Raw genomic sequence first — 20,654 nt, forward strand, 5'->3', positions numbered from 1 at the left:
TTACTGGATCTGTAGCGACAACAGACCGCAAGGGATTATGGCCAAGCCTGGGCTGATGGGAATTGTAGTTTCCGCTACCTCCCGTTCGCTTCATTCGCCTGAGCAAATTTTCTCAGAAGATCTATAGTTTTACCGAGTCATGCGACTACGGTAATATCGAAAAAAATTTATATTGCGGTATGACGGTATTTACAATACCGTTACATCCCTAATATATATATATATATATATATATATATATATATTGTTGGGATAAATTGCAGACCGTCTGTGTGTTTCCTCAGTAAGCTGGAGCTCCAGGAAGGCAACAACAACTGAGAGATGTGAATCCAACAGTTTATTGCTCTCTTCTAAAGAAGTCTGGGGTATTCCCAGCTTTTATACATCATACTCAGGGTCACATGGGCTATGAATACGTGCAAATATTCAGCTCAGTTAGGCAGAACAATTTTATCCAGTGCTCAAGAATGTCAAGGCGCAACGTCAAGGCGCCTAGTACAGGGACAACTTACAATAAGATAAGACACAGTTACAAAACAGAATATTTGGAGAGTGACTACATGGATATTTCTTTCAATCCCCTCTTCCAGGCTCAGTTTCTTACAAGAGCCTGGATCATACCATATTCTCATAAACTCTATTTGTTAAATGGTTACCCTCAGTTCCATTCATAGCTAAATGTTCATAACCCTTTACCTAAGGCATTAACCATCCTATACATTCTTTCCATAAAACATCTCAGAAGACATGGACCAAAAATACATACACATAAGAAAATAATAAGTACCGGTACTACCATTGAGACATATGGAGCCAATGATCCAAACAGGCTTACTAAAAATCCCAATCCCCAATTAAAATTTCTTTCCTTCATCTCATCCTCATACACCTGTGATGATATCCTTTTCATCGCCCTTTACAGCTTGTCCTACTCGTCCAAGATCCTCATCATCCGCGGGAACGTAAGTGCAGCATTGGCTCTCTCCGACCAGGGAGCAGACCCCGCCTCTTTCCGCTAAGAGCATGTCCAGAGCCAGTCTGTTTTGCATAGTCATTAGTCTCAGAGCTCCTCTCTTAGTCCAGAAATGGCATCCGTGGTACTGTTAATAAAAGAGGCCAGTCTATAATGCATAATCTCTTGCTGTTTTAAGGCATCTGCCACGCCAAAACTGGGAATCATAGCCTCCCAGAATCTAGTCCAGTGTGATCTCATACGGTGTTCGTCGGGTTCGTCGTCCTGGGGAACTGACCTCCGTTCCCTTCCGAATTGTCTGGCAAGATGCATGACAGTGACCATGTGTTGTAATTGGATCACAGTACAAAGACCAGTCCAATTGGTGGGGTAAGTGTTGAGACCAGTGTTGTCGTGCCATAGACCCATCTTTTCATCAAACGTGGAAGAAAAGGCGTCCCAGAAGGACTTATCCTCGTCAGTGGCTGATGCTTGTAACATAGCCAAATCAATGTCAGGGAGCATCCCCGAAGCCGAGGTTGTAGACAACAAGGAAACGTGCATAGAGTCCTCAGGCAAAGGCTGTTGTGCTGCTATTAGCATGTCGGTCAGCCAAAGCGTTTCCTTTGGCTTCATCAGTGTGTTCCTTCGAATGGCCCTGAGTTTTAACAATGGCCAGTTGCGAGGGAAGATGGCAGGCCGTTATTAAATCAGTTATGAGGGTATGGCTGCGCACCCCCCATTTGTTGGAGGGCGACATTCCAAGTTTGTTCGAACAGACCATCGCCAGTCATCGTTCGAAACCTTAGCTTGAGACCCCATTTTGTTCATCAATATAAATTTATAATTAGCTCCTGTAAGCTGTGCATTTCTAGAGACACGTATCATAGTTTCTACAAATTCTACTGGCCTGCTCATATCAGGAAGCAGTGAAATGACATCCTTGAGCTGTGTTGCGGAGGGAGGGGTTACTTCAGCATGTCCCCCTTTCTTTGAGACCCATAGGAAAGCCTGATTATCCCCTTGGTCTGGTTTCTCTGTGCGAAGCCCCTCTAATTCTTGTACAGGATACAGAGGCATCCTCTGATGTGCCTTTCCTTGCCCCTCATCAGGAATGGGGGAGGAGAGGGTAGGAGTAGGAACAGTAACTGTAACTGAGGGAACAGTAACAACAGGGGCTGGAGGCACTTTGGGTGTCTCCTTTCTTTTTACCTCAATCTTTGATGCTGATCCTTTAAGAGGCTTCGGAATTAATTTCTTTACCTCTTTTGGTAGGTTAATATTTTGTTTATCATTCCACACACTCATCATCTTCATCCAGATTTCATAACCCTTTTTCATATAATCATGGTCCCATTCGGGATCTCCTTCACTTTCATAAATTAATTTGTAAGCCCGTTTTAGCACATGGGGGTCAAATGACCCATCTCTAGGGTAGGGACGCATCGCTTGTGCCTCAGTCCACCCTGCTAGATTATCTAACCATGGATTAGTGTAATATCCCCACCCACATCGATACATCCAATCTTTAGGGCCTTCCCCTATCTCAGGCTTGGGGTATGAACCACCCATGTTAGTAAATACTTACTAGAAAACACACAGAATGATCGTTTTACTTTTGTATAGCGCGCTCTTCTTGGCTTTTCAGGGAAAATCCCAGCCAAGGATTACTCAGTTCAGTAATGAAGCTTATCAGGCAGTCAAACCAAATTCATGTCTTGCCAGCTTCCTGAACACTCAGTTCAGTGATGAAACTAATCAGGTAGTCAAAACCAAATTCATGTCTTACCTGATCAGCTTCATCACGTCGGGGTCACCAAGTTGTTGGGATAAATTGCAGACCGTCTGTGTGTTTCCTCAGTAAGCTGGAGCTCCAGGAAGGCAACAACAACTGAGAGATGTGAATCCAACAGTTTATTGCTCTCTTCTAAAGAAGTCTGGGGTATTCCCAGCTTTTATACATCATACTCAGGGTCACATGGGCTATGAATACGTGCAAATATTCAGCTCAGTTAGGCAGAACAATTTTATCCAGTGCTCAAGAATGTCAAGGCGCAACGTCAAGGCGCCTAGTACAGGGACAACTTACAATAAGATAAGACACAGTTACAAAACAGAATATTTGGAGAGTGACTACATGGATATTTCTTTCATATATATATATATATATATATATATATATATATAATATATATATATATATATATAGGCGAAGCAGTGTCGCAGTAGTGCTGTCGCCTCACAGCAAGAAGGCCGCTGGTTCGAACCTCGGCTCAGTTGGCATTTCTGTGAGGAGTTTGCATGTTCTCCCTGCGTTCGCGTGGGTTTCCTCCGGGTGCTCTGGTTTCCCTCACAGTCCAAAGACAAGCGGTTCAGGTGAATTGGGCAGGCTAAATTGTCCGTAGTGTATGAGGGTGACAGGCCCAGATGACAGTCTGGCCGGATTGTGTAAAAAAGTCGCTATCATATGGACAAGTCTAAATGGAGGACTTGTTCCAAAGAGCCGACTCCACAACCATACGGAACTATATATATATATATATATATATATATATATATATATATATATATATATATATATATATATATATATATATTTTTTTTTTTTTTTACAAATATATATATATATATATATATATATATATATATATATATATATATATATATATATATATATTTATATTTTACAATCTTTTTACAGGCATTCAATGTGTTTTTGGTCATCATCAGTGCACTGGCACTTTCATTGAGCAGCGAGCAAAAAACAGACCCAGCATGCCACAAGCATGGCACTGCTGCTTCAGCAATATTCATGCCCGTACAGGGGCGGACTGGGACAAAAATTCAACCCTGGCACTGTGGCCACACCAGCCCACATTACCACACTGACACAGCCCCAAACACAGACACGCACACTCACTACTCATATTGGTTTACAGATGGTGAAATAATATAAGCAGCACAATAAGTAATAGATATCTAAACATTTCATTTATGTGACTGGAACAAAAACAACCTGTTTATAACAAGTTTATACATACAGTAAAAGATATAACTTGGGATATGGAGAAACCTGTGAATGTGTATTACAAACACACACCTTTACACACACACACACATCTTAACACACAAATGGACATGCAACACTTTAGCATACTTTTATTCACAAATAACTATTTATGTCATTCTCTGCAGTGTTGCCATTCTCTTCACCCCTACCAAAGGATTAATTACATATTGTAACCTGTGCATGTATTTAATGTTTTACTTTAGAGACTAGCTATGTATTCAGAGTTCACTACAAATGCCAGTATTATGGCTATAGCTATAGGTTTTTTTTTTTGCATGTTAGACTACATTGCTAGTACAGTAGCATACAGCAGTTTGTATACCCTAAATCTCACATTATAATGACAATTTAAAATGTACGCAAGTTCCACACTAAGCTTACTGTTAAGCACAGTGTAGGTACCTGTCAAAAACTGTCAGAAGAAGTGTGAATGGCATCAATATGACCTAGTGTAGGTTAGTATAATGACTTAAAGTATATTTTCTGTTTTCTTCTTACCTCCTCTATGGCGCTACTGTCCTCCAATGCATTGGACGAATTTAAACTTTTCGAAAATATTTCAGATAACTTCATGCATTTGGCAGCGTCTGATTTTAGAGCCCTTTTTTTTGCTTTTTCTGAGCTTTTTGGTAGCCAAGCCAGCCAGCCATCACAGATTGGGCCAAATGCTTAACATTTACTATTAATATTACTATTATTACCATCATCATCGTCATCATAATATTCACATCTTGCTTGGGATAAAAGCTTCCTGCATGTAAAAACAATACATATAAAAAAATAATAATAATTTTAAAAAAACTGACCGGCCCACATTTGAAAAATGGTCCAGTCCTTCTGGCACTTGCAAGAATTCCCAGATGGCCAGTCCGCCCCTGTGCCCGTAAACAAACACTTGTGATTGGTTCTTGAGATCGGCTAGATTGGGGAGTACCGATTGAGTCATGAAATGTAATTATTGCCCGATACCAATCTCCAGCTGATCAATCGGAGCATCCCTATTAAAAACTAATGTTTAATTTTTAGAATAAGCTGAATAAAGGCAACTTACAATTAATAACCAGGATGGGGGGGATTCTTACGAAATTCCTGATTCTTACGAAAATTAATCATGGCTTTACTACATGCCCGGATTGGCTAATCGGGAGGACCGGAAGAATTCCCGGTGGGCCGGTCCGTTTTTTGGCCGCGAGGGCCGGTGTCCCTAGTTCCAGAATCTGTCCCTCTCAGCAGTCACACTTTTTAAAAATAATTTATTTATTTACTTGACCACAGCCTTCTTATTCATTATTTTACCGCAGCTCTGCTCTTTTTATCTATTTTCTCGTAGCCTCTTGAGCAGGATGCAGCCTGCAGGTTAATGATGATATAACTAGATAAGTCACCATTAAACGTACAGTTGTTGTGGTACAGTCGTTAGTACGTTAGATTATGACGCGGCCAACCTGGGTTCGGTCCTTGTCTGAGTAACAATTTTTTTTTTTTTTTCATTTTTATTGTTAAGACATAATACTGTAAGGGTTGTTGAACATTTGAAGTTCTAAAAGAGCTGTTTTCTCAAAAAAAGACGTGATAGTGTAATTAGAAACTGAATTGGAAATAACCTTATTTTAATATAGTCAGTGGTCCGGTGGGCCGGTCTGAGGCTTGAAACTCCAGGGCTGAAAAAGAGTCCCACTCCGGCCCTGCTTTACAACAAATAGTAATAGTACTACAAAAAGCATTAGTAATGGTTATTATGGTAGTTAAATCAAAGTAACGCCAAACTAACCAGTTTACTGTGGTGTTTCTTGTAAAACACAAATGCTAATTAATGTGCCAATTAAACGTTAGCTAGAGTTTTACTGCAATAATACCATGGTTGTCATGAGGTAAGCAAAGAATGTCCTAAAGTGTTATTATAGTTTGTGTTTTTGGTATGAACAGTCCTAAAGTAACGCTAATTGTGCTTTATGTTCAATCATTGTTTAATAACTCTTACCTAACTGAAGACCACAGGTGTAGTTTTTGCAAAAAGAATGATGACTTTTCTCCAAATTACTCTTAGATTTTGAAACATTGCCTAAAGTTATGTGACTGAAAAATCACAGTCAAGCAAAATAAGCCTCCCAAAATTGTCTTTTTTATAACATTTATCGGCGTCCGTTAAATTCCCAAGGAATTTTCTGTTAATTAACATGATACGAAAGACTACAAAAATGGCTTTCGCTCAACACGTCAACAAGCCGTCACTGTGGAGAGTTCACCCTCACAACCAATCAGAGGCCGCCAACTGGCCTCACTCCCTGGATGAGCTTCGCACACCCATTCAGAAAAGAGTGCGTGTAGCGACGTCACCAGCCAGCCAATAGACACGTGCAGAGTGTAACGCCAACCAATCAGATGCGCGAGTGGGCGGGAACTTTCACTAGGAAGCGCCGTTGAAGCGGTAACGTTGCGTGTTGTCGAGCCGGTATCATTAGTGGTCGTTCAGATACTAGAATAGCGCTTTTCACATCGTATTTAACTGGTTTGACGCGTTTATCTGAGCTTAGAATGTTATATTTAAGTGGACTTTCTGTGGCATTGGCTCTCGCGCTGGTTCCGAGCTGCAGTGATGCTTTGAAAGATGGAGAGTGTGAAGGTGAGTTAGTTTAACATGTTCATAGTGTAAAACACATGTAAATGATGCACATTTCCTGTCAGGAGAGTCATCCCACATCTTCACTGTGTGGTATATGGTTAGTTAAGTTTAAGTTTTCTTTAAATTCTTTAATCATTGCATCTTTAAGATTTATTAATGTATTTTATTAACTGTATAATGTGACGTCAGAACTTTGTTTGTAGTTGCTATTTTATGTTTGTAGTAATATTTTTATGTTTATATTTACTCATATTTTGTACATTTCTTCGTATTAGTATTGCGAATTAAGCATTGATGCCACCATACGTTTTGCTTTCACTGACAAATTGTGAACCCTTAAATATTATACTGTAAGCAATGGATTACAATGCAGGTTATTATCAAATATAATCATATCAGAATTAAAATTTACTGTGTATGGTCTTGATGTACGTTATTATTTTTTATGTGCACTGATGAGATGAACTTGAATGATGCAACATATGACATTTTCTATTGGCTGACTGCATGAATGTGAGAAATGCAACCCTTTGGTGCTATTTATTAAGCTTTAACTGGAAAATAAAACTTTACTTTATTATGATCATTTATATTTTATAGATTGAGAATAGTACAAAACTTTAAGTTAGGCGGTCCTGAAAAACAGCATGAAAAAGTTGTTTACAGAAACATTTTCTTCATGACTTAAAAAAAAATAATATATATATATATATATATATATATATATATATATATATATATATATATATATATATATATATATATAGGTGTGTGTGTGTGTACACACATATACATACTCACTGGCCACTTTATTAGGTACACTTTACTAGTACTTGGTTGGACCCCCTTTTGCCTTCAGAATTGCCTTATTCCTTCGTGGCATAGATTCCTCAGAGATTTTGCTCCATATTGACATGATAGCATCATGCAGTTGCTGCAGATTCGTTGGCTGCACATTGCACAATGATGCCAATCTCCCGTTCCACCACATCCCAAAGGTGCTCTGTTGGAATGAGATCTGGGGACTGTGGAGGCCATTTGAGTACAGTGAACTGAACTCATTGTCATGTTCAAGAAACTAGTCTGAGAAGATTGGCGCTTTATGACATCATCAGCAGTTTCTGAAATACTCAGACCAGCTGGTCTGGCACCAACAACCATGCCACGTTCAAAGTCACTTAAATCCCCTTTCTTCCCTATTCTGATGCTCGCTTTGAACTGCAGCAGATCGTTTTGACCATGTCTGCATACCTAAAGCTGCGGTCACACTGCACTTCTCTCCTATAGACATCCAGTCATAGGCACGTAAATGTGTCAGAACGGAAACGTATGCTCGTGCAGCAAGTTTCGCTGCGTTGGAAAGTTTAATTTTGGTGAACTCTGACCTGCGAAATCGCATTATATGATTGCGTGAGACCAATCGAAGATCAAAACATGACCTCTCTGTACAGATATTTAAAATATGGAGCAATCGCTTGCTTTTTTAATGTGTAATCATCTTATTTAATCCTGCCCCTTTTCCAGCGCTGTACAACAGCAAGTTCAAACTCTAGTGTGACCGCTGCTGATTAGAAATCGGCGTAATTAAGCAGTTGGACTGGTATACCCAAGTTGTGTGTGTGTGTGTGTATATATACATATATACGCACACACACACACACACACACACACAATGCAATTAATTATTGCATTTAATACATTTAATTCTTCATTTTAATATTTTTTTTTCTCCTGGTTTTTATGGGATGATTAAGAGATCATTAAACCACGTAGATTGAATTTAAGACTTAAAGGAACTAATAATATTGACCTTAAAATGGTGTTTAAATTTTTTTTTTAAATTCTAGCCGAAATGAAACAAATAGGACTTTCTCCAGAATAAAAAATCTATCTAATTTATTTATCATTATTGTCATACAAGCACCACCAGAGGGTTAATGGATTAATATGACTGTATATAAGCAATAAAGCTTTACAAATCTTTGCTTTTCAGTCTGTGTGGGTTTCCTCCAGCGGCTTTACCAGACGATACAAGAAAACAACGTCAAGTTTGACAGCGACTCAATTGAAAAGGCTCTTCTAAAATCGTGTAAAGACGCCAAAGGGAAAGAAAACCGATTTGTAAGTACCCGTCCATGAATGATGTATGTTTTAGGGCAAGAGTGTCCAAGCTCGGTCTTGGAGGGCCGGTGTCCTGGAGAGTTTAGCTCCAACCCTAATCAAACACACCTGAGCCAGCTAATCAAGCTCTTACGAGATATATTAGAACAGGAGTGCCCAAACTCGGTCCTGGAGGGCCGGTGTCCTGGAAAGTTTCGCTCCAGCCTTAATCTAACACACCTGAACAAGCTAATCAAGCTCTTCCTTTGTATACTAGAAACATCTTGGCAGGTGTGTTGAAGCAAGTTGGAGCTAAACTTTGCAGGACACCGGCCCTCCAGGACTGAGTTTGGACACCCCTGGATTAGTGTGTTCACATTTGTTTGAAGTATGCTTTTAGGAGTGTCGCCAACACAACCTGTTAGTTGCTCATACATAGCAGGACCGTTTTTTTTTTTATTTATACTTCCTTTTAATCAGTTTTTATGTTCACTCAGTGTTATTATATAGGTGCAACGAGTGATGCAGCAACAAAGATTACCAATGAAGTTTCCAAACCAATGAGTTACCATGTGCCAGTGGAAAAGATCTGCGAAAAACTCAAAAAGAAGGACAGTCAAATCTGTGAACTCAAATACGGTGAGTTGTTTGCATAGAAAGATACTTTCCTCTGATTAATGCATTGCTTCTGCCTCGTAGTTGACTAATACAAATGTGTAACCAAATCATTTCCATCCATCTGTTTAAGCTTCCTACCTAGATTGTGTTGACTTGTATAGTCTATAATAATTGTACACTACCTGACTAAAGTATTTGATCCCAGTTGTAAGAGCAACACATAACTTGACTTCCAGTTGAGCTTAAAGTGTCAGAAGGTGGATTTCTCTGCTCAATCATCTGTTGAGCTGCACCCCAATCATCACAAATACTGCAGAAGACCTACTGGAACCCGCGTGGTGCCAAGATTTTCACAAAAATCAGTCAAGTTTGGTGAAGGAGTAATTATGGTTTGGGGTTCCATTCAGTATGGGGGCGTGCGAGAGATCTGCAGAGTGGATGGCAACATCAACAGCCTGAGCTATCAAGACATTTGTGCTGCCCCTTACATTACAAACCACAGGAGAGGGCAAATTCTTCAGCAGGATAGCGCTCCTTCTCATACTTCAGCCTCCACATCAAAGCTCCTGAAAGCCAGCCCAGTCAACAGACATGAACATTTTTGAGCATGTCTGGGGTAAGATGGTGGAGGCATTGAAAATGAACACAAAAAATCTTGATGAACTCTGGGAGTCCCGCAGGAATGCTTTCTTTGCCATTCCAGATGATTTTATAAATAAGTGATTTGAGTCATTGCAGAGTTGTATGGATGCAGCCCTCCAAGCTCATGATGGAGTCAGACACAATATTCATTCTGTCTCCACTGCAGCATGACTTTATCTTCTATACTGTACATTATTTCTGTTCACTGACAAGTGTTGTCTAAGCAAAGTCAGACCTTACTGTCCTAATGAAATCAATCAAAATCAAAACATATTTTATTGTGCTCAAATAAGCGTTATGTAGACGCCTTTGCCTTTCATATGACACCTTGACACCAAATCATCAACTAGAATTCAACTTATTAATTGTTGCTACTAACACTTGGATAGGCCACAAGACTGTTGTCAGGTAGTGTATATATTCTTTCCAAATACATCTATATATATATATATGAGCAATTCCACGCAAGTGTCAACCTTGCTATGAAAAATTTTTCATCAAAATATTATGGAAACCGTTTTGTTTTTTAGGGGGTAAGGAAGTATTTTTACAGTAATTTGAAAACATTGACAGAGTCATTTTTTGAGCGTTTCTAAACTATAATATTTGATTTACCAAAGTCGCACTAGTGGCAATTTCATATCTGACTTCGATAACAGAGATGACACATCCATAATAAAACCTTTTCCTCATGAATGTAAAAATATTAAATAAAATAAAGTCAACCATTGTTGTTCTATAGAGAGACAACTTTTGTCCTTTTTGATTATCATCATTTCATTTTGGTTGTGCAGTTTAATTCACAGTATTTCAACAAAGTAAACCCGCAGACTTTTTATTTTTGTCACATCCATAACGCACGTTTATTTTCCTCATTTAAAATATAAAACATGTTTACAGACTGATATTTGTCTGGTCCCTTAACTCAATGGTCAGTCATTCTGGAAAATATAAACCGATGCTTCATAGACTCTTTCTGTGAGTTTGTGCCGAGTTTTTACTGCAAATCTCACATCCATAATGCAGGAATTGCTCGTATGCTGTGTGTGTATATATATATTTATAGGGTGTCCGCTTGGTCTTAAAAAGTATTAAAAGTTGATTAAGCGATTGAGAAAATGAAGGCCCTTAAAAGGTGTTAAGTCTTAATAGTGTTTTACGAGGTCTTAAATTTATGTTTAAGTGTTGTCCAAAGTGTTCGAGTCCAAAAAAGCATGTATTTATTGTCTTCCTAATTTTAACAACAGCATGCCCGATCTATGAGATTGGTTCGGGCCGGCGCATCCGGCCAAGCTCCTCTGTCCTGGTGATGTCACCTAATGCCTAGTTCACACTAGAGGATTTAAAGCCTGATTTGAGCCCGATTTGGAAGTTAACGAGCTCGCCGACAGATCGGGCTGTGATCGGGAAGAAATCTGCGGGTGCACGGCGCTCGCCGCTCGCCGCTCTTTATGTGTGAACTACTGAACAACGCATCAACGAGGCTCGCTGATGCGTCGCCGACACCTCGCAGACGGAAATCCAACATTTAGCATGCTAAATATTCCAGAGCAGTCGGCCGACTCAACCCTTACGTGTGGTTAGATGTAGTGATGAGCTGCAGCCAGTGAGAGAGCATATCAGCATGAGCTGAATGCCTGTGTGTTCAGGAGCTCAGCAGAAACATCTGTGATTGGTCAGAATGGGAATCGACACACTCGCTTCATTCTGCATTAACACAGACATGAGAGTAGGCTATATTAACAGTGGAACTAGAATTGTGTAACTATTAGAATTACCATACTGCTCATTCTGACTGTTCTCATATAAAACGCCATATTGTCACAACATATTTACATTCAAAGCTATTATTGAGATATTAAAATTAAGCTTTGAATGTCTGGCATCATATTTAATGACACCATTACCCTAAAAATATAACCTTTTTTTGGTAATAAAGCCTATAAATATGTAGTTAAGATACTAAAACACTTAAAGGTCTTGGCTTTCATTTTCACTTTCAAACAGGAGCTATTCCACAGCACAGAATATGCTGTTTTGAAAGATATCTGAAGTAAATTGATGTTTTTGCCATCAGAAAGTTTTGTTTATGTTAGCAGGAAGTTGCCAGGCAAGAAAATGCACACATATTTAAAGTCACAGTGAAAAGTATCAGACATGCATGCAGTCATTTTGACCAATATGGTAATTTAAGGCAGAAATGCTCAGTTCTTTACTGTTTTGTAATAAAAAAAAATAACAATGTCAGAAAGAAATACACTGATAGTTAGAAAACAGCAGGGTGTTATAAATATGTTAGTTTTATTTCAAAGAGTTATAAAATTACAAAAATTAAAAACTCTCTGTGTATTTATCCACTGGAACCTGCAGATGAGTGATTAATCCGCTGATGAATCAGCTGATTTGACGATGTTTTTAAATGCTTTCTCCAAAGCTTGAAACGCTGTCAGTGATGTAGTCAGCACACAAGCAGCCAATAGTGTTCAGCTTTTTCTGACGACTCCTCCCTCAAATTTTCATTGGCTGTGGATTGGTAGCTTGAATGAGCTGTTGGGGAATGAGTTGTTGTCAGATCATGTAGTGTGTGACCCCCCTCTTGTGGATCATTCACAGTGTGTTGCGTAGTGTGAACACCACAGAGATTAAAAGACACAAAGTCAAGTCATGTAGTGTGAACGGCACAGCGATCTGCTGATGTTTAAAATCCTGTAGTATGAACTAGGCTTAATTTGCCTTTTTAAAGACCTGTGACGATCTCCACATGTAGTGAAACCATGAATCAGATGGCTAAATGGAAATTTACGTTTGCGTACTCCTGGTTGGAGAAAGACGAGTTGAAACAGTAGCTGAAAACCACTCAGCAAACCCGTCGCTGGAAACAACCATGAGGCCCAGCCAGTTGTCCATTGCCAGTTATTATGCACCACCAGCCACACCACTCCCCAACATGACAGCTGAACTTGTCAAAACAGCTATGACAGCAACTAACTGTTTATTAACCACTGTTCATTACGGTAAAGGTTTGATACGGATTAGAACTTGAAGTGGCAATGAAGTCTTGAAATATTCTGAGAAGGTCTTTAAAAAGTCTTAAAAAGGTATTGAAATTACCTTTAGGATTCCTGCACATCCTGTTAAACTATCTTTTGAGGTTTTAGGAGCAGCATGTGCAATGTTTTACTCCCTATCTGAAAATCTACTTACCTTTTTTATTTTTTATTTAAAATAAAAAGTATTCAAATAAGTAATTAGGCTGTACATTAAATTCACTTTTCCCACCGAGATTTGAGTTTGAAATGAATGTCTGCCAGCTGAAATCCATTACAAGCTGCTGTTTTTCCCCTTCCGTCCTCTAGATAAACAAGTTGACTTGAGCTCCGTCGACCTGAAGAAGCTGAAAGTGAAAGATCTGAAGAAAATTTTGGAGGAATGGGGCGAGTCCTGCAAAGGATGCGTGGAGAAATCTGACTTCATCCGCAAAATCAATGAGCTGATGCCCAAGTATGCACCCAGCGCAGCCAAGGCACGGACAGATCTGTAAACTCGCAGGGACTGAGGCAGTGGCCTGAGGCGTTTAGGGTGGAGATTTGGCGCTGTGCAGCTTGACTGAGCACCTAACAGCGGGGCTTGCATTGTGTTGTCACTTTACCATGTTCTCCAGGGGTAAACAAACATGACTCGCACTTCCACAAACACACAGCATTTAATTTATGTTCTGAGTTATGATATCCAACACAAGAGAAATGCCTCCTGACGTTATGGGAAACATGTTCGACACACTTTGCCTAGTTTGATTGACATTTTCTTTCCTTTTTTATTTTGGCTTTCTTAGTTTGACTCATTATATGAGCTGTAATGAGTCTCGTCTTCAGAACATTGGGTCAGTTTGACTGGACTTCTTTGCTGTAAAATGTTTAATACAATTATACTGTCTTTTTCATTAAAATGGGAAAAAGCCAATTTGCTCTTTTTATTTTTCTAGTTGGTGTTTTGTATCTCATCTTTTTTTTTTTTTTTTTTTTTTGTCAAATTTAAATATTTCCATCAGGGATTAGCATTTTATTTGATCATTTACAGCTATTGGGGAAACATAATGACCACTTGATCATGCTTCATTTCTTTGGATTTATTGGATTTTTTTTAGACATGGGTTTAAGTAAAACGTTACTATTATTTATTTTATTTCCAGAAAATGACAATTGTTCATAATAAATGATTGCATTTGTTGTGACTGAAGATCAGGGTTATTACATCTTGCCCAAAAACATTCTAAAAGCATGTCAACAGTAGTTCACAGCATATAGCAAGTTGCATTTTACTCAAACATAACGACTATACATCATAAATGTTGTGTAAATTATAATTTCAGCTCCTCTTTTTTCCCCACAGCTGTACATGTTATCTAGCTTCAACATGTTATGATTTCTATGGTTTAGTGCAAGTCATTGCATGTGTTTGTATGTCATATTACATATTTTGATACATTAAATACGTTTATGCACAGCTTTTGGATCGTTATATGCATTTTCTTTCATTTAACAGTTGTGATAAATATATAGTATTGTCTGTGCTATTAGCTGTGCGCAGTGTGAGTTATATAGCTAACCAAACTACATATGATGTGATTTATTGATGTATGCAAAGCGTTTTATAGTAAATAGTAAACCTATACAGTACAGTAGTAAAACAAACCAGCTCTCACAGAGTGAGACTGGCATTATTGAGAGGAAAGTGAATGTATTTCGCTGCCAGAGCTTTATTTTTAGTGTCAGTATTGATTTTCCATCATTGTAGCGTGAGGCGATGCGCTCTGACGTCAGCGGAATCTCCTCCCACTCGCGGAGCGCGCACATTCCTTTTGTCCAAGATGGCGGAATAGATGCAGCCGAGGCGACGCTAATGTTTTCCCTTTTATTTTTATCCGTGAAACTCAGCATCCAGGCGAGCGTGCTTCCGTGCACACGTTAGCTAAAGTCTTCCACACGGATGTGCAAGCTCTCTCGGAGCCGTGAGATTCCACCTCGGAGCTGATTTTATATTTCTTTGCCAGCGGAGCATCACTGGATAATGAAGCGGCAGGCCGAACGCGACGCGAGTCCGTCCAGAACGCTCGCCAAACGCGTCCGCGAGCGCGACCGAGAGCGCGACCCGAACCCGCCGCTCGCGCTGCTGCTCGCCGAAAGCCGAAACTACCACAAGCGGAGCCGCAGTCGCGAGCGGGAGAAACCGCGGGTCCGCGAGGAGAGAGAGAGTCTGCATCACCGGGCGCATCACGAGCTCGGTCTGCTGGGACGGGCTCCCCTCAGAACCACAGCGGTCCTGCCCAAAGGTAAGACCCCATCCGCTGAAACGGTGGGCGCACGCCTCGAATACAAGACACTACTAATAAGCAACCTCGGATCTCAGCTCTCCGATGAGCATGTAGAGGACGGACTGTTTCATGAGTTCAAAAAGTTTGGGGATGTGAGCGTCAAGCTGTCCCACACACCAGAACTGGGTCGAATTGCGTATGTAAACTTCAGACACACGGAGCACGCGCGGGAAGCTCGTCATGCCAAAACCAGGCTGGTGCTTTACGACCGTCCGCTGAAAGTGGAGCCCATGTACATGCGGCGGCGCAGCGTCACTCCTCCAGATGTGAGCTATGTGTCTCTGCACAGCGCCGCGTACACATACAGACAGCGCTCCCTGTCTCCGGGGGCCGGGAGCAGCGCCCTGAGGGAAGTAAGGCCCAGGCATTATGTAGAGGGCATGGCGCTCAGCAGGGACAGGGTTTTGGACTATTACACAGCCCTGGAGGAGAGGACCCGTGCCTATGCTTATCAGCTTCCCGAGGAGGACTTAAAGCCAGAGGATGATCAGAGAGCCACACGGAATCTGTTTATCGGCAATTTGGATCATAATATTACTGAGGTGGAACTACGGCAGGGCTTTGACAAGTATGGGATTATTGAGGAAGTGGTCATCAAGCGGCCAGCACGTGGACAAGGAGGTGCTTATGCTTTTCTTAAATTTCAGAACTTGGATATGGCTCACCGGGCCAAAGTGGCCATGCAGGGCCGTATGATTAATGGCAACCCGATTAAGATCGGATATGGTAAAGCTAATCCCACGACCCGGCTCTGGGTGGGCGGACTTGGTCCGAATACATCGCTGGCCGCTTTAGCACGTGAGTTTGACCGCTTTGGGAGTATTCGCACCATAGACTATGTGAAAGGGGATAATTTTGCTTACATTCATTATGAGAGCCTGGATGCAGCGCAGGCTGCTTGTGCACAAATGCGTGGCTTCCCTCTGGGCGGCCCGAGCCGCAGGCTGCGTGTGGATTTTGCTAAAGCCGAGGAGACGAGAGCGTACCCCCAACAATACCAGCCCCCTTTGCTTCCACCTCCACATTATGATCTTCTCCCTGAAAGTTACGCACGCCACCGCAGCCTGGAGCGCGAGCTGAGAGCCAGGGCTCGCTCTCCCTCACACCCTCTCTTCGCGGAGCGAGAAAGAGACCGCCTCTCTGAACGGGACTGGAGTCCCCCAAAAGGACTAGAGCGAAGGGCAAACCCGGAGGCGTTTGGCCGGGTCAGACAGCGCAGCCGCAGTCGGAGCCGCAGCAGAGAGCGCTGGCTAAAAGAGCGAGACCTAGAGCGCGGCCTTGGGAAGAACTGGGAGGAGCGCCGCAAGCGAAGGAGCCTCAGCCCCATAGAGCGTCCAGCAGAGGAGCGCGGGAGGTCTAAGCTCCGAGCAGGAGCGCCATCCACTCCTGAAGACAGCCCAGACCGAGGCCGCGGCCGTCTGCCAGACTCCACCTCTGAACCCCTGGACCACACACCTGACATCAGCAGACACTCCAGCGACGAGCGTCCCGCACACGACGAGCCTCCGCATCAGAGGAAGGACGAGCGCGATCGCAACCACCGCAAAAGCGAGACTGACCCTGACTCTCAAACAGACAAGTCCAAAACAGACTCCAAAAAGCCCAGCACACTCTCCGAATACGCTCAATCGCTGAGCCGCGTCTGGCACGGCTCCCTAGTCCTAAAAAACAGCAGCTTCCCCACAAACATGCACATGCTGGAGGGGGGCGTGAGCTTCCTCCACTCCCTCATGAGGGACAACCAAGCAGGCGGGTCCAAGATCACACAGCTCAAAATCGCTCAGCGGCTGAGGCTGGATCAGCCCAAACTGGACGAGGTGACACGCCGCATTAAGCTAGGCAGTCCCGATGGATATGCAGTCCTCCTGGCCGTGCAGGGACCCATGGACCGCGACGCCCCTCCTCCAGAACCAGGCCTTCAGCAGCGCCTTCTCCGAAACCTGGTGACTTACCTCAGGAACAAGCAAGCTGCAGGAGTCATCGGCCTGCCCCTCGGCGGGCCCAAGGAGCGGGAGATGGGGGGCATGCTCTACGCCTTCCCGCCCTGTGACTTCTCCCAGCAGTACCTGCAGAACGCTCTGAAGACTATAGGGAAGCTGGAGGAGGAGCACCTGGTCATAGTGGTAGTCAGAGACTCCCCTTAATCCACAGATTTTAAAGCCCTCTATGAGTTTAGGAGGGAGGTTTTTACTTTAATACTTCCACACATCCACTTGATCTGAAAATGCTTCAGGAAACTGAGCAGCACCTACAGAGCCGTTTTATAAGCTGAGTTTTCTGCCAAGGGGGGTTTGCAGCAGTGTTCAGAGCTCTTTCCACATGACTCTCCGTTTTAAATACAGTGTTTTATAGATGGGCATGCACAGCCCAGTTTGACTGATGTTCAGCTCTGTTGGTTAATCTGCTTTTAACCGGGCCTCATGTTCATAACTGGAGCATAATGAGTGTACAAATCAAATGCATTCCGCTCATGTTTCATTGAACAGTGTGTTAAAGGGACAGTGAAACCAGAAATGGACATCACCTCATCATTTACTCTCTCACTCGTGTGCACTGCAAAAAATGCGTTTCTTACTTAGAGTTTTTTGTCTTGTTTCTAGTCTAAATATCTACAAATTCTTAAATCAAGAAGCATTTTCTAGACAAGCAAAACATAGTGTCTTGTTTTAAGAAATAATATGCCAAAATGAAGTGAGTTTTTCCTCAAATTAAGCTAAATAATCTGCCAATGGTGTAAGCAAGATAATCTTATCACAAATCGAAAAAGTAGATTGTTTTGCTTACCCCATTGGCAGATTATTTAGCTTGATTTAAGGAAAAACTGTGGAACCCTAGAAGAGACATAGTTGAGGAGAAAAAAAATTGGGTAAAAGAAAAAAAATGGGTGGGAGGAAAATATATATTTCTAAGTTTTTGCGTTCTCTCGCAAAGATGTTTTGCATTCCTTCGCAAAGTTTTGCGTTATCTCGCAAAGATGTTTTGCGTTCCCTCGCAAAGATGTTTTGCGTTCCCTCGCAAAGATGTTTTGCGTTCCCTCGCAAAGTTTTGCGTTATCTCGCAAAACTGTTTCTCCACAAACACTTCCTGTTCACTTCACTCATGTAAACCCTCCCGTTTTTGCCGAAATTCTGCCATATTTTACCATTCTACCCCACTTTCTTTACATTAAATCTGTGCGTCGATCGTCGCCTTTCACTTTGCAACCTCTGAACCAGCAATTGTATGTATAAGTGCTGACTGACAGATGCGGTCCGTACAATCAGCTCACTTGTTTGATAACAGAAGTGTCACTTTAAATGGCCTGCACAGACGCTGATCTGGGATCAGTTTATTGTATGGAGCGCGTCTGTCAGTCAGCGCTTATACATGCATTCACTGGTTCAGAGGTAGCATGTGAAAGGCAACGATCGACGCACAGTAAAGAAAGTGGGATAGAATGGTAAAATACGGGAGAATTTCGGCAGAAACGGGAGGGTTAACGTGAGTGAAGTGAACAGGAAGTGTTTGTGGAGAAACAGTTTTGCGAGGGAACGCAAAACATCTTTGCGAGAGAACGCAAAAATTTAGAAATATATATTTTCCTCCCACCCATTTTTTTCTTTCACCCAGCCAATTTTTGTTCTCCACTACGTCCCTTCCGGGGTTCCGTAAAAACTCACTTCATTTTGGCATATTATTTCTTAAAACAAGACGATATGTTTTGCTTGTCTAGAAAATGCTTCTTGATTGAAGAATTTGTAGATATTTGGACTAGAAACAAGACAAAAACTCTAAGTAAGAAAACCATTTTTTGCTGTGTGGTTTTAAACACGTGTGAGTGTTCTGCTGAACACAAAAGGAGATATTTCGAAGAATGCTGGTTGCCAGTGACTTTTACACTAGGGGAAATACCACGGAAGTATCAGCATTCTTCGAAACATCTTCTTTTGTTCTCAGCAGAAGAAATAAAATAGATTTTAAACAAGTGAGGAGTAAGTGAATCTTCATTTTTGGTTGAGCTTTCTCTTTCCTGTTTTACACATTCAGCAACACGTCTTCCACACGTGTGTTTGTGACGTCTGTCTGTTTCACGGTTGTATTCATAGAGATATATCAGGCTCAGCATCATAACTAATCACATCTACCTCTTTAGTCATGTAACACGTGTCCGGTATGTCTTACAAAATGAAGAGCGTCTGGAATATGCATCACTACCCAGAAGGTGCACGATCGAATACTGTACTAATCCACACACTAAACATTACGAACACTACAGCTGAGGGTTGTGTACACATGAATGTCTTGTTAAGCCTTCTCTGGTCTCCGACCGCCCTCCACTGAGTGACTTTAGTCATTCGGACCCGATGATGAATGCAGATTTTGTACTCTGAAATGTCCGTGATCATGTGTTATTTCCAGATTGGAGTCCTCCTGCCAACACTACAACACTTTGCACTGAGCTCTCGTCTTATTCTCACGTTGTTTATGGCTCTGTTTCATCACTCCTCTTTTGTATTCTGTTGTTTTATAGTCCGTGCGCTAAACATGTATGACGTATATATAAGAGTAAACATTTCATGTGCTTGTTTTTAAACCGAATCCTCTCGTCTTTATTTACACGCATGCCTGTGTTTGCTGATGTGAAACTGAACGACCGACAACTGGGATTTATTTATTTATTGTAACCCGGTCTCCATGGTTACCTCTCCATCTCAATCCTTTAAAAACAAGTGGTGAAGGTTAAAGTGGTAACCAGGCAACCACATCCGTCATTTAATAAGAGAGTTCAAATCAGGCCTGGCCGTGAAGTGGCATTTAGTGACCGCTAGGTGGTGCTGCTCTCAAAGGAAAGCAGCCGTGTTAACTTGGCATGCTAGTTCCTGCTGTGCTGGTGGGAAGCTGCTTGAGGGAAAGCAGTCGGTGCGGTGCATATTAAACGCTTGCTGAGACATGCTGTCGCAGTTTCACTGACTCCAGAGCAGTCTTCGTTTAACTTCACCCTGCCGTTATATGCTAATGAAGGTGCATTTATGCTGCGATGGGGGGGAAAAAAGACGAATTTCTCTCATTATCTGCATGTGCTGGACTCACGTGTTTGAGTAAAATGTTAAAAATTTGTTTTAAGGTCACGCAATATTTATTTCAGGCTTTAATTATGTAATTTTAGGCATTTAATAGTATTATTTTTATTGACAGATAATAATGAATGATCAATAATAACAAATGAATTCTACCAAATATTAATTTCTTAAAATATTATATTAATACATTTTCTTTTCAGCTTTGTCCCTTTATTCAT

The 20,654-nt window shown here is 41.5% G+C and overlaps 2 protein-coding genes across 2 annotated transcripts; both read left to right on the forward strand.

The window, feature by feature from the left end:
• The first annotated feature begins 6,460 nt into the window (after positions 1-6,460).
• On the forward strand, positions 6,461-13,965 carry manf (mesencephalic astrocyte-derived neurotrophic factor). The gene is given in 4 exon segments (NM_001076629.1): positions 6,461-6,645; positions 8,639-8,766; positions 9,243-9,384; positions 13,362-13,965. Coding segments are annotated over 4 exon segments (543 nt in total). The 5' UTR covers positions 6,461-6,557; the 3' UTR covers positions 13,547-13,965.
• A 910-nt stretch (positions 13,966-14,875) lies between these two features.
• Positions 14,876-19,949, forward strand: rbm15b (RNA binding motif protein 15B). The gene is given in 1 exon segment (NM_001430992.1): positions 14,876-19,949. A coding segment is annotated over 1 exon segment (2,448 nt). The 5' UTR covers positions 14,876-15,072; the 3' UTR covers positions 17,521-19,949.
• Positions 19,950-20,654: the final 705 nt, after the last annotated feature.

Source organism: Danio rerio, chromosome 22, assembly GCF_049306965.1.
Source record: "Danio rerio strain Tuebingen ecotype United States chromosome 22, GRCz12tu, whole genome shotgun sequence".
NCBI lineage: Eukaryota > Metazoa > Chordata > Actinopteri > Cypriniformes > Danionidae > Danio > Danio rerio.